At 31.9% G+C, this 15,323-nt stretch overlaps 1 protein-coding gene and 1 long non-coding RNA gene across 7 annotated transcripts in view; one reads left to right on the top strand and one right to left on the bottom strand.

Annotated features, from left to right (window-relative positions):
* CCDC88A (coiled-coil domain containing 88A) overlaps window positions 1–15,323 on the top strand; it is a 129,590-nt gene that overhangs the window by 91,685 nt on the left and 22,582 nt on the right. For 5 of the 6 annotated variants that reach the window (XR_010021626.1, XM_063077650.1, XM_063077649.1 and 2 more), the window contains exons 17-21: window positions 2,529–2,667; window positions 7,169–7,330; window positions 11,316–11,477; window positions 12,700–12,977; window positions 13,211–13,354. Coding sequence is in view for 5 of the 6 variants with exons in the window: in XM_063077650.1 (XP_062933720.1) it covers window positions 2,529–2,667; window positions 7,169–7,330; window positions 11,316–11,477; window positions 12,700–12,977; window positions 13,211–13,354 (885 nt within the window). In the remaining variant the exon portion in view is untranslated. The remainder of the gene's footprint in view (window positions 1–2,528; window positions 2,668–7,168; window positions 7,331–11,315; window positions 11,478–12,699; window positions 12,978–13,210; window positions 13,355–15,323) is intronic. The other variant, XM_063077651.1, reaches the window with a different exon arrangement.
* Window positions 1–15,323, bottom strand: part of LOC134362417 (uncharacterized) — a 36,010-nt gene that overhangs the window by 12,203 nt on the left and 8,484 nt on the right. The gene's annotated exons all lie outside the window — the stretch shown is intronic.

The following is a 15,323-nucleotide window of genomic DNA, read 5'->3' as shown; positions in this document are numbered from 1 at the left end:
GAGTATTTATATTCTATATTAAATGTAGATAGGCAAAGTTAATGTTGATTATATGGGATTTGTTAATATAATTTTGAGAATATTCAAGTAGAATAGATTGATACTTAAAAAGGTTAGTTCTATAATAACAAAGGGAAGTAATTTGAGACATTTATTCTAGCAATCAGTTCAAGTCAAGCAACCATTATTGAATTACTTATACAGATATTTCACAAGGAAATGGTTTTCTTTGAATTAATCACTTAAGTATCATTTAGTTGACTGTCTTTTAATGTAGACACTGAATATGCCTCCCTTTTTCATTCAGATTTATTACCTGGTATGTGTAAGGCACTGTACTGCATGTTCTTGGCAAAAGAAAAAGTAGAGTAAACTGTGTAGCTGCTCTAATGGATCCTGTTATAAATTTTATAAACCCAGTTATAGGTGGACCCTTGATATTGTTTGGCAAGCCTTAATTAATATAATTAGCCAATATTAATTGAGCTGCCATTATCTGCTGGTCATCAAACATCAAAGAAGTGGTAATGCTTCAGCTGAACCTTGAAGAATGACAGAAGTTTGCAAGGTGGAAACAGTGGAGAAGGGCATTTCATGCAGACAGAAGCATTTGTATAAAAGCACAAAAGTGTGTTGAGCAATTCTTAGAGTAACATGAAAGATGGATTAGAAAAGGGGTGAATTTGGAGGCACAGAGACCAATTATACAGGAAGCTATTGCAATAGTCTAGACAAGATGTGATGCACTCCTTATTTCACATGTTTATTTATATAATGAAAGCATTAGACATGGAGATAAGGCCATATGTTGAACTAATACTTTTAGGAAATGGAAGTGAGCACAGTGGATAACTGATTGCATTTGTGGGAATCAGGAAAGAAGTGTCTTAGGCCACTAAATCAGCTTCTTTCTCAGCCAGTAAGTTAGCCTTTATGTCACAAAGAAAATAAAAGCTCACATACATAAATTCCTTTATTGTTCCATCCCTCCATTTTGGAATTTATATATATCAATCTCAAATGATGTCTCTAATTTCTTTATTAGCTTAACCTTTCCATCTTTGTATTTCATGTTATTCCCTCTGACCTACTTTGAAGATAAAACTATTATTAAGATACTTATTCTTGCCATCAAGGAATATAAAAGAGAACTTCAAAAAGTTCATGGAAAAATAGAATGAAAAGATAACATGAATCTTTCCATGAACTTTTTGAAGTACCCTCATATCATCTAGTTGTGGAATTGAATGTATAAATAGGTAAATTAAAATGCAACAAAGTAAATTTACTGGTAGAGTTGTAAACAGATGTGATCAGTCTTGTCTTTCTCTTTTTACAGCTCTTTTTCTGTTTTCTCTTTCAATATAGTTGTTTCCAGGGTTCTGTTCTCAGGCCTCTTATTTATTCATTCTGTATGGTAGCATTTCCGCTCATCATCTAACCTGAGATCCTTATTTTCCTCTGCTTACTGCACATCTCTATCAGGATAGTCCAGAAGCAACTCAGATGTCACAAATTCAACATATCCAAAATCAGACTGAGTACACACTTTAAAACTGTTTGTTGATTCGAACCAATACCAGAATGAGTGAGATTAGTTCACTATATTCGATGAACTTAAAATCTGAGCAGAAAATGTATTCATACAAATTAGTTATAGTAAAAGAATGTGATGAAATTTCTCATATACATATTTTAGGATTTTATTTGGTTTTGTCATCAGGGTCCTTAGGTGTAAGAAATGAATGAATCATGATCCTTGACTTATGATATACTCTCAAACTGTGCTTATGTACCATCCTTTTTGTGAAAAAAAATTTATTAATAATATAATTATTCATGCATCCACCATCCAAAAGATTGACAGTCACATCTATCTGCCTCTTTCCACTCTGTCATCAGTATCCTGTGTTATGAGTATATTACTACCTTTTTTACTGTAACTACTCTATATATACCCTGAAGACAAACAGACTTCAATGAGTCATAAGTCTTAACTGTTCATAGGTCCTTGTATAGGTACTTATTAATATTATAAGCAAATGTTGATATGATGAATCCATATACTTCCTCTTTCTATAGATTCTATTCTGTTTTAGTGTGGGGGTGGGTGGTGACTGGCCAGTATAGGGATCTGAAATCTTGACCTTTGTGATACAAGGCTGTGCTCTGACCAACTGAGCTAACCAGCCCTATAGATTCTATTCTAATCAAACAAAAAGAAATATTTGGGGACCTAGATCTTCCAGATTCTTTTTTGAGCATTCATTGTTGCTTTTGACAAGCTAAGCTGTAATATGGAACTGTGTTTATGGATCTCAGTGATTTTTGTTGCTTCGTGACCAGGAATAGTTTTAAATGGGAAGTAGGGCAGTAAGATGATTATAATTTAATTTTCTTCTTAAAAAAAAAAAAGATTTTTATAAGACCCATTTTATGGCATCAATATTTTTGGTTATAAATTATCTTTAAAAATAATTTTATGACTTCCAGTGATGAACTGTATTACTTTTCTACTTGGATGGTAGGTACAAGCTTTTGGAATCAAAATTAGAATCCACTCTTAAGAGGTCCCTTGAAATAAAAGAGGAAAAAATTGCTGCTTTAGAAGCTCGATTAGAAGAATCCACGAATTATAACCAGCAATTACGCCAAGAACTTAAAACAGTAAGTGATTTTCTTGGAAAGAATTTTAATTATCATATATTTTATAAATATTTAGACAGAAAGTATAAAGTGGAAAATAAAAATGCAAACATTTTATTAATATTTAGTCCATTTCTTCCTTTTTTATAAATGAGAGTATTAAACAGATCTTTGTCATATGGATATGCTATAATTTATTCAGCCATATTTCATGTGTATAATATACCACATGCAGTTAGGTACATTTCAGAATTACAGGGAAGGGATGGAGAAGAGACATGCTTATTTCATTGGGAAAAGTTCCCAATATAATATTGACAATTCGCTCTGGTACTCTTTTCCGGTTGAGAAAAGTTTTTGATAGGCAAAGATGTAGGTGTGAAAATATCCCGTAGAGGAAAATCATCTGTGTGGTGTAAGAAAGCACCTTATTTCTTCATAAGTTTGAGGTCTTTCTAGGTCTTCTTTCTTGTGATATTTGGAATTATTCAGGGAAGTAAGCAAAGCAGAGGCAACTGTCTGTTTTCTCTAAATGAGTAATTTGAAAAATAAAATGAGCCATTCCATAGGCTTAGTAGATGGTAGATCGGCAGTTATGTTCTGGCTTATTCTCCCTTTTATCATATTTGCAGTGCCACCAGGAGTGGTCTTACAGTCATCTAAACATTCAGAGTGACAAAATTATTGTAGGCCATATTTTGAACCATTCTATTCAGAACACTATAGAAAGTACAAGTAGATAGCAGAAAGAGAAAACATTTTGTTCACCATTTGCCCACACCGTCATTGCTGGTGTTTGTCACAGACATTGCCATGGAACATATATTGTTACAGAAGAAATTTTAGAACTGTGCTTAGTTAACATAAAGGATTATCTAAAAAATAAAATAAACCTTGATGCTGGATTTCATTAATTTGCCTTGTATCCTGAATTTTTTACCCTACTAAGTAGTATCAGTGGGTTGCAAATAAAATCAGCTTTATGAACGTACTCAGCCAGAAAATAAGTGGGTTTGGGTATGGGTTGCTGTATATGTGTTTCAAGTCTAAAAGGTAGAGATTTACAATTACATCATTGTCTTCCACTTTTAGCCATTTTGGCAAAACAATTGTGGACTAAAAGGTAAGACCCACCTATATTCTGCCTATAAGAAATGTTTTGGGGCTGGCTGGTTAGCTCAGTTGGTTAGAATGTGGTGCTGGTAACACGAAGGTGCAGGGTTTGATCCCTGTACTGACGAGGTGCCAAAAAACCCCTAAAACAACAGAAAAAATCCTTGGTGAATAATGATATATCATTCTAGTACTAGGCGAAACAATATTAGACTGGCTATATTAATATTAGACAAAGTAAGATTTTAGAGCAATGAATAGTACCATGGCCAAAGAGGTTTATTTCACAATTATAAAGAGATCATTTCAGCATGAAGACATAACAAGGTTAGATGTTTATGCACCTAGTAATAGTGCTTCAAAATACATGAAACAAATATTGATAGAACTGCATGGAGAAAGGCAAATTCACAATTATAGTTAGAGGGTTTAATACCAATCTCTCAATAATTGCTAGAACAGGTAAAAAGAACTTCATCAATCAGATAAAGGGCTTCTATGAACAACCTATAGCAAATATCCTTAATGGTGAAAAGACTAATCACTTTCCCCCTTTGATCAGGAAGCAAAGATGTTGCTTTCACTGTTTCTATTAAATGTTGTACTGTTGAACTAACCATTGTACTAAGAAAAAGAAGTAGAAGGCATAGGGATTTGAAAGGAAGATTTAAAAATGTCTTTATTCACCTATGACACAATTATATTCACAGAAAGACCTGAGGAATTCACAGTAAAAATCTGTACAGGTAAAGTAAATTTATCAATGTTGTAGAATAAGGGTCAAATATGTAAAAATCTATTGTACTTCTATAAATTAGCAATGAAAAATTGCAAAATGAAATTTGAAAGAAAAACACCATTATAATCCCATAAAATAACATGAAATACTTAGGAATGAATTTAAGGAAATATGTGTAAGAACTCTATAGGAGAAACACCTAAGGAATACCTTAGTAAATGGAGAGAAGTACCATATTCATGAATTGGAAGACTGAATATTATTAAAATGGCAGCTCTCCCCAAATTGATGTGTCAGCTCAACATAATCCCAATCGAAATATCAATAATGTTTATATATAGATTAACAGGATGATTCTAAAATTTATATAGAAACATTGATCAAATGTTGGTGAGAATTTGGAGCAACATACTGATGGGAATTTAAGATGTTATGACTCATTTAGAAAGCAGTATGGCAGTTTCTCATAAAGTCAAAATATATACCTAGCCCATGAGGTAACAATTCTACTTCTCTTTACTTAAGGAAAATGAAAACATAAGTAAATGCATTTTTATAACAGCATATTTCATTATCATAAAAAACTGGAAATAACCCAATGACTATCAACTGGTAATTGAATAAACAAATTTTGGTATATCCATATAATAGTCACAGAGATGGAAAAGAAAAAACTTATGCACTCAGAACATGGATAAAGCTTAGAAATGCTCAGAAAAACACATACATACACACATAAGAAACTCCTATGTGATTTCATTTATACGAAATTTTAGAATAGCAAATTTTAAGCAAAACTAAATTTTGGTGAAGGCAATAAAAATAATGGTTGCCTGGTGAGCAGTGATCATTCCACAATGATGGAAATGTTCTGTCATGTTGATACAATATTTTTAATTTTTAATTAAATTAAACTTTATTTGACATTAATTTTTTAATTAACTCTAAATTATGCTGTTACAATGATTATTTTATTTCGACTCAGTTTATTCATTTCCTGTGTGAGCATAAAGATTTTGATTAATGATACATAAGGTAAAGGAATCATTTAACACTTAGTTGAAAGAATGATGGGCTTAAAATAAGAGGCCTTGAGTTTTATTCTCAGCTTGACTTCTTTTTTTTTTTTTTTTTTTTTTTTTTGAAAGATGACCGGTAAGGGGATCTGAACCCTTGGCTTGGTGTTGTCAGCACCACGCTCAGCCAGTGAGCAAACCGGCCATCCCTATATAGGATCCGAACCCGTGGCCTTGGTGTTATCAGCACCGCACTCTACCGAGTGAGCCACGGGCCGGCCCTCAGCTTGACTTCTTTATAGTGGCATATGTCTGAACCTTTCTAAGTCTAGAGAAGACCTTGTGGGAAATTAATGTAAAATAGGAGACTAGTAATGATGTCACTTATCTATTGTTATTAGGGTGTTAAAAGTTAAAAAAAAAAAACAGGAAAATCAGGATCTCAGAACATATATTAGATCACGTGCCAAGCTTTACATTACATTCTGTCTTGGCATCTTTTTTCTTTAGTCTCACCTCATTATTTTTAAACTCACTGGTAGCGATATTGCTGAGTTTATTGCTGAGTCAAAGGTTTTCTCAAATTTTGCATTAGACATTGAACTATTTTAAACATTTCTGTCATTGCCTTCATATAAAGTTTGGGGCTAATTTAGAAATTTATGATGAGGGCCGGCCTGTGGCTCACTTGGGAGAGTGTGGTGCTGACACCAAGTCTCCTTACCAGTCATCTTTTATTAAAAAAAAAAAAGAAAAGAAAAAAAGAAAAGAAAAGAAATTTATGATACACGTTTCCCAGGATAAACTAGTGATGCAGGATAAATATAATAATAGTAAATTTAAATTGAAGAGGGTTACTAAATTATACCTAGTAGTTTTGATCATGTGAGATGAACAAGTTATTAGTAGTTAGCAATCCAAGGACATATTTTATCTGGTGTGATTTCAGCCTACTTTGAGAAAACCAACTCAAAGCTAAAAAATCCTGTATAAAATATATCCTTGGACTGCTCATTCCTTATAAATTACAATAATTATATGAGGATCAAGAGCTAAATAAATTCATTTATTTATTAACAGTTCATTCTAGGTCACATATTCTTCTTAAAAGGGCAGACATATGAGGGTACATCAAAATGTTCACTGAAAAATGGAATTAAAGGTAATACTAATCTTTCCATGAACTTTTTGGAGCCCCTACATATAGATACTTCCTCAACTTTAATTTAGGTATCTTTTTAAGACTAATTATTAACGTGTCAAATCTTTGTTCTTTACATAGGGACCTTTGTGAAATTTCTAAATTTGTCACAGCTTGAAAAAGAATTGTTAGTATTTAGCAGCATATCTATGCCCAGTTAATCTATTCTTCAGGGCCATTTTAATCAGAAACAATAGTATTTGAAATTACAGAGTATATTGTAATATCATGGCACATTAGCAGAGTATACTTAACATTTGTAGGAAGGATTTGCATTTTAAAAATTACAAATTGTGATCATAATAATGATAACTGTACATAGTATTTATTACATTTTTTTAAATAAAGTGTCTCTCACATTCACCATGCCAATGCAGAGTCAAGTTAATTGTGAGAAATATAACTTTGGTGATATATTTTCTCCCCATTAAAATATTTTAAATAAAATTTTAGGTGAAAAAAAATTATGAAGCTCTCAAACAGAGACAAGATGAGGAAAGGATGGTACAGAGCTCTCCTCCAGTATCTGGTGAAGATAAATGGGAGCGAGAGAGTCAAGAAACGACTAGAGAGCTTCTGAAAGTTAAAGACAGATTAATTGAAGTAGAAAGAAATGTAAGTATTTTGAAATTTTTAGTAGGAATAGCTTTTTAGAAATAAATGATCATTGGATATACTTAAATTAGAAAATTTATCTAATCTGGCTTTATAGTTTTGCTCATTTTATACTTTCATCACTGACTTATTTTATAATATTAAAAAAGATGGAAGAACCAATAATTTAATATATTTTTCTCCATCACCCTCATATAAGTCCATCAGCAGGCTTTGTCAACTCTGTCTTGAAAAGAAAACCTCAAGCCGTCTGCTTCTTTTTATCTCTGCTGATACCACTTTAGTCAAGATACCATCATCTCTCATCTGGAGTATTAGAATATCCTCCTAACTTGCCTCCCCTCTTTCACTCCTAGCACACTCAAACCGATTCTCAATGCAGTGGCCAGAGTAATCTTTTAAACATAATCCAGATCATGTCACTTCCCTATGTAAAATCTTCAATGGCCTCCTATTTCAATTAGGATAAAATCCGTATTCTTCGCTGTGTCCTTCCTGATGTTTCCCTGCCTAAATCTCTGACTTTATACCACTCCTCTACCCACCCTCTTTTTTAATCTGGGGATAATATTGTCTGTTAATATTTCAAAAATACTTAAACAATGCCTGGTGCATAATATGTAAATTTATCCTACTCATATTGGCCTTTTTCTGTTTGTTGCTACCTCACAGTCTTTCTGCTTTCCCTGCCTGGAACATATGGCTGGTTTTCCTCACCAGTCAGGTGTCATATATCCTTCAAGAGCTCTTCCCTTGTCTGTTCTCCCAGTAAAGTAGCTAGCCCCAACCTAAACCATTCACTATCATACCACTACCTTATTTAGTTTCTTTATAGCACTTTTCACTATTGAAATTATATTTTTTATTCATTTATTTGTCCATTGGAAAAAAGCTCCATGAAAGCAGGTAGTTTGTCTTTCTTTTTCACCATTGCACCTTCGGTATCTAGAATAGTGCCTGGTAGGTGGTAGATACTTAATAAATATTCGCTGAATGAGTTTAATAAATACTTAATAGTAAACAATAAGCAAATAAATTCAGCAACAAATATTTACCTCTCAAAGATGAATGAGCTTAAGGAACTTACATGCTAACAAGTAAAATAGTTATGGTGGCTATTACTGTTTTTTAATGTAATATAAAAGTAATACATTAATTAAAAACTTTAAAAGTTATAAAACCAAAAACCAATCCCCATACTATTGATTTCTACTTTCTCATCAAAAAATAATTACTGCAAATAGTTCATCTTCTAGACAAATGTGTATGTTTTATCTGTGTAAAGAACTATATGTCTTCTACAGATTTACACTCTGTGGGATCATGCTATACAAAATTCTTACATTTTTTAATTGTTATTTTGGAGATCTCTCTATTTTAGCAGATGTAGGTGTATCTCATTTTGTTTAATGACTACATATTATTCTACAGTGTGGATGTTATAACTTATTCAAATAAATTCCCCCTGTACTGGCTAGCTGCCCCCAAAATAAAATAAAATAAATAAATAAATTCCATATTTATTGACATTTTTAGGTTGTTTTCAGGTTTTGCTACAATTAAAATCCATACATAAACATTTTTATAAGGTACTAAATTCCTGACAGTATAATTGCTAGGCCAAAGGATATGAGTACAGTCAGTCCTCCATATCTATGAGTTCCCCCTCCGTGGATTCAACCAATTGCAGATCGAAAATTTTCAGGGGAAAAAAATTTGCATCTGTACTAAACATGTATGGGTTTATTTTTCTTGCCATTATTCCCTAATCAATACATTATAACAACATAGCATTTACATTGATTTAGGTGTTACAAGTAATGTAGAGATGATTTGAAGTATATGGGAGGATGTGCATAGGTTATATTCAAATACTATGCCATTTTATATCAAGGACTTGAGTATCTCCAGTTTTTGGTATCTGCAGGTGGTTCTGGAACCAGTCCTCCACAGACATTGAGGGACAACTGTATGTGTGTTGTGTGTGTGTATGTTTAATTTTAATTGATATTTTTGTATCAGCCCTTAAAAATCACACGAGTTTTCAGTTTCACTAATAGAGTACTCTTATCTTTCCAGGTTATCATTAGTTATTACCAGTATTTTATTTTTTATTAAAGTGATATGAGAAAATATTTAATTTGCGTATTTTAAATTATAAGTGAGGTATTATGCATCTTTTTATATGTTTATTGGCTATTTATAAATACCTAGTTTTAATTATTCAGTGATATATATACCTCTGTTGCTTGGATTCATAATTACATTTCAGAAAATTGGGTTGGCATGTACAGTTCTACAAGGTGAATCTCTTTTTCCCATTGACTTCCTTTATAAATTTCTATTGGAAAAAAAATTACTTGGCTGTCGTATTTTTAGCCATTTTATGGGTTTATAAAGATGTTTAGCCCTATAATAGTCTGGTAATTTTTTGTATATTTGCCAATATTATATCTGCTAACTTCTTATTTTCCCATTCTTTATTTTTTTTCCTGCTCTGAGATACCCTGTCAGCTACCTCTTCTATTCATTATAGACTATAGAATTTTTCATATTCTAAGAGATACCCAGACTAATCAGTAGAGCTTGTACAATTTAGTTTCTAAAGTATTAAACTATAATAGTATTTCATTAATGTAAGTGGAAATGGTTCACCTCTTTGTGTCCAGATGGTATATAAATACATCAGTAATAAATACTATTTTTTCCAGTGTAAGTTTTTTTCATCTTTTTTATTTGAACAAATGAACAAAAGAGGAGTACATTATCAAAACCCATCTAAAAGCATTGTGCTTCCTCAGCTTTGATTTTATGGTATATGTTGGTTAAGTCATGACCTGCCATTAGACAGTGATGTGCAGTGCGTATAACATGAAAGCCTATAAAGTAAATGTTATCTTTGTCTCCTAATATTGATATAAAAGAGTGATCTGTTGTGATTCAGTTATAACTTTTTATGCATGGTGCAGTGATAGACCAATTATGGCTTTTTTATATATTAAGTATGCTAATTTATTTTTATGAAGTTTTATTTAGGAATAATCCTGAAAATATAGTATCCCTGACAAGGATTATAATGCCTATCACATTAAATATAATGATCTGTGATTTGTGTAGTAATTCACCTGTTTAACCATAAAATTGAAATATGGCCATATGTACTGGAAAAACTGAAAATGGTATATTTTATTTGGACATGCTCCAGCAGTCTTATAGTTGAAATAGAGTTTTAGTGAGTGTTTTATACCATAAAAAAAAAAGAAAATTTGTAACATCTGTTAGGTCTATTACTGACTAAATTTTTTAAACAGATGGTTAAGATTGTTCCTGTAAACCTGCTTCTCTTCCAAATATTTGTGTTTGGAAAATAGTTAGTTTTGCTGCTACCCCTGGGATCACCACTCAACCATATACAAATTTGCCTTTGGTAAATTAGAAAAGGCATACCTCTTGATTGGACACAGTCCCACTTATTCTAAGCATGCTGGGTACTTTTGAGCAGTATTAAAACCATACAACTGACAACCCCATTCTAGTTTCTTATATTAATAAATATAGTTAGAGAACTGGCCAGTTAGTTCAGTTGGTTAGAGTGTGGTGTTACAACAACAAGGTCAAGGCCTTGGATCCCCATGCTAGCCAGCCCCACCCCCGCCTAAAAAGCGGGCGCGCACATGCACGCACGCACGCCCGTCCCCCCACACATTTAGAATGGAATATTTTATTTTTAAGACATTATAAAGCAGACAGGAAACAGGCTCAGTAGTATATTAAGGTTTCAGTATTGCCTTCTTTTTCTCAGATTAAATGTTTGTTTACAATTTGGGATGTGGGGGGATGTTTTGTTTCTTTCCCCTTTAAGCTTGTTGGAAGGTTCTTTTTGGATTATAATAGTAATAAACACTCATTGTACAAAATTCCAGTATCTGTTACAGGAATATATTTGCTTTTGCTTTTATTTTTAATATGTGTGTGTTTTATTAAGAATGCTACGCTGCAAGCAGAGAAGCAAGCATTAAAAACTCAACTGAAGCAACTTGAGACGCAGAACAATAATTTGCAGGCTCAGATTCTTGCACTTCAGAGGCAGACAGTGTCATTACAGGAACAGAACACCACTCTTCAAACACAGAATGCCAAGCTTCAGGTTGTAATGTAATATTTCGGGGATATGCAACCACACTTCAATTATGCTATTAAAATAAGGGAGGCAAGACATGGAAATATTGTTTCTTTATGAGTGAATTTAACAATTAATTGAAGATAAATTAAAATATTTAGTATTAAAATATTTTTAATAATATTAAAATATTTAATAATATTAAAATATTTTTATTTAGTGCCATGCCAAACTTTCAAACATCAGCATCTTAAAAAAATTTTAGAGCCTCTAAATATTAATTAATAAATTCACTCAGTAAATATAAGTAAATAAAGATTATTTTATTTATATTTACTTCATGGTCTTTTCACCATTTCAACAAGTTGATTATTGTAATTAATCAGGCAGAAACCCTGACTTTAGAGTATGGTTAAAGCATACTAGTCCTTATATACAGCTTTCTTATCAGTTTAGTTATTAGAAAATGGGAATTTTGTCTAATACTGCCCGTGTCTTTTCAACAGAACAATCAGGTGGGGAAAAGGATAAAAACCTCTTAGAGGGCAGAAACAATTTCTATCTCTGAATCTAAAAGTTCTTTCTGTAATCCTTTTTTCAAGTGAATAAAGCAAATATTAATTTTATTTGGACTCGCGGAAATTTCCAAAAGTAATTTATTAGTTCTATCAACTCTCAAATTCTAGAAATGATAAATTAGCATTTTAAATTCTGTGCTTTTTCATAAGTGGAATACAAATAGTTGCTAATCAACTTAATTTAAAATAAATTCAGCCCACAACATATATATATATATGTTTATGTGTGTGTATATCTACACACATCTGCAATCATGTGTCACTTAATGACAGGGAAATGTGTCATTTGGCAATTTTGTCATTGTGCAAACTTCATAGAGTGTACTTGCAGAAACCTAGGTGGTATAGCCTACTACACACCTAGGCTATGTGATATAACCATTACAGTCTTATGGGATCGCCATTGTATATGCAGTTCATCATTGGCCAAACCATCATTTTTCAGTGCCTGACTGTGTATATATGTACCAAATATTTCTGTACATTTATATGTATGTGTACAGCACCTCTAAAAATCAAAACTAAATGGTAACCTTATTCTTTGGGAAGCTAAAATCCAAATTTTCTGCTATGATTTATTTAGAGCTTACTTAACATTGTAATCTTTTATTTTTTGGAAAACAATAACGTGCTATTTTTCTTATGTCTAATAACAATATGTGTTCTTATAGGTTGAAAATTCCACCCTTAACTCCCAAAGTACCTCACTTATGAACCAGAATGCACAGCTCCTAATCCAACAGTCTTCTTTAGAAAATGAAAATGAATCTGTAATCAAAGAGCGAGAAGAGCTGAAATCGCTTTATGATTCTCTGATCAAAGATCATGAAAAGCTGGAACTTCTTCATGAACGGCAGGCTTCAGAGTATGAATCTCTTATTTGTAAACATGGAACTCTAAAGTCTGCCCACAAAAATCTTGAGGTGGAACATAAAGACCTTGAAGACCGGTAATTTATTATATTTTGTTGAGTCATAAATTTAAAACCAATTTTCTTCCGATAGTACATAATAAGTCTTATTTGTTAAATACATCTAAGAGGTAATTTATGTAGGAAATTTTTATAAATTTACATGTGTTTTATGTGATATTTATTAATAAATTACTCTTGTTTCCTTCATTTCTAAAATATTTTCTTTTTTGGAAATATTATAAACCAAATCCGTATCTTTTTTTTCCCAGTTACAATCAGTTACTAAAACAGAAAGGACAATTGGAAGATTTGGAAAAAATGCTCAAAGTAGAACAGGAAAAAATGATGCTTGAAAACAAAAACCATGAGACGGTAGCTACAGAATACAAGAAACTTTGTGGTGAAAATGATAGGTAATAAATATATATATATATATTTAAAATATTAATATATTTTAATTCTTTATTATGGCTTATATCCGAAGTATATACTGCCTTTTATACTCCCAATCATAATTTGGACTTAGAATTTTAAAAAATCGAATAGACTGTTTGGTATAGTTCTTTTCACAGCAAAAGAGCAGTAAGTAAATTACCCAGTGAAATCATGTAACTAATTATGGAATCACTAAGACAAATACCTACTTCTCTTTTCTCTCATTGTTTATCTCTTGTTTTATTCAACTAATTAAGTTTTTAAGTCACATTATATAACAAAATTTGTGTACCTTGATAACATTTATGTACTTTATTTAGACAGAATGTAATTAAACCTGATTATTTATGTCTTTCTCTCTTTTCACTAATCTGGTATCTCAAATCTTGTCTTTTGAAATTGCTGCAAGTGAGCGGCCTCATAATTTCCTGGCTGATTTAATTTATACTTTTATTTTTAACTGTCTTATTTATTAATGGTCTTATGTTGCCATAGGGTAATTATTTTTTAATTGAAAGCCTTGTTAAACCCAAACTTGCCAGCTATAACCAGCCTGCTTCCTAATGATACATTTTTGAAACGTTTTCAGAAACATTTAAAAAGTATAAACAGCCTAAACATTTACACTACACTTATACTGCCATAGCTGAAGAGCGAAAGGCAGCACATAAAATTCAAGTAGAGGTCATTTATTTGGTATTTGTCCTATTATGAATTTAATACAATCCATTTTTAGAATTAAACTTCTTCTTTTCCTCTAAAAAAAAAAATCCCTAAATTTCTAGAGCCATCTTCATTTTCATGCTCGGTAGATTTGAATTCAGTTTCCTATAGTCGTTATAAATAGAATTTCTCTACTGGGGGATTCAACAAGCTCAGTACCAAGCTAGAATTAAGGATTATAGTTGATAAAGGAGATGTATATGTACAGTATGTGCAGTAGAATACCAAATTGTGAGAAGTTATATAATAAGGGTCATTTTTATTACACACCAAATATTGGGGAATACATTTACTATGGAAGTCCCATCTTTACCTGACCTTTTTCACTGCTGAGATTAGAACATAACTGGGACACTTCATGACCTTAGGTAGGCCTTCCAGAAATCTAACTGTATATTGTTGAGGAACCTCCAGAGAAAGAATTCAGCCTAAGTGAAGAAGAAATTGAGCATGATGAGATTGACCCAGAAAATTCTCCATGCTTGAAGGAGAAGAGTGGTCCTAAATAGAGTATTTTCTGTCTCTCAAATCTGTTCTTGCCAACTTCTATACTCAATCTGTGTTCTAAGGGAAAAAAAGGCTTCAAGTAAAACACGAAAGAGCTATTTCACCAAAAAAAAAGATATTTATGTAGATTCATCTGAAGGGTAATAATTCATCCATTCCTCTAAATAGCCTAAATTTCGTCTTAGTTAATACAGAACCAAGAAAGTTTCTTACATGAACTGGGTTGTCTTGGCCTTTTTAGAATTATGGTCACTGAATTGTATTTTGGTGTTAATGTCTTAAACTTTAAAGGATAGTGTAAAAAACTCAAAGAGCTCATTTTAGCATTTGCCATAGGGATATTGAGGACTTTGTATGTTATCTCTTTATATTACCCATCCTCCTCCCCCTTTGAAACATCAGTAGGAAAATCTTTGATCACCGTTAAGTATTGATAGACACTGTAGCTGTGTATATGAGTATGTACCAGTGAGGTTTGACTTGCATACTCATGGTATGCATTTATTTGTTGATTCAACCTATTTATTTATTGTATGTTTCTGGTCTTAACCATCTTTTTTTTTTTTCTTTTTAACAAAATCTTGATTTTTAAAAATATATTATTCTATTGTTTATGATTTTTATAGGCTGTCGCAAATTCTTTGAAGAATGAGTTAAGTTATACTATTAGATGTTCTGAACCCAGAACCACCCTAAGCAAAAGTTTGTTTTGTTTGG

The sequence above is a fragment of the Cynocephalus volans genome, chromosome 14, assembly GCF_027409185.1.
Source record: "Cynocephalus volans isolate mCynVol1 chromosome 14, mCynVol1.pri, whole genome shotgun sequence".
Lineage (NCBI taxonomy): Eukaryota > Metazoa > Chordata > Mammalia > Dermoptera > Cynocephalidae > Cynocephalus > Cynocephalus volans.
Note: the sequence above shows the minus strand (reverse complement) of the source record. Positions and strands in the feature narration are given on the sequence as shown.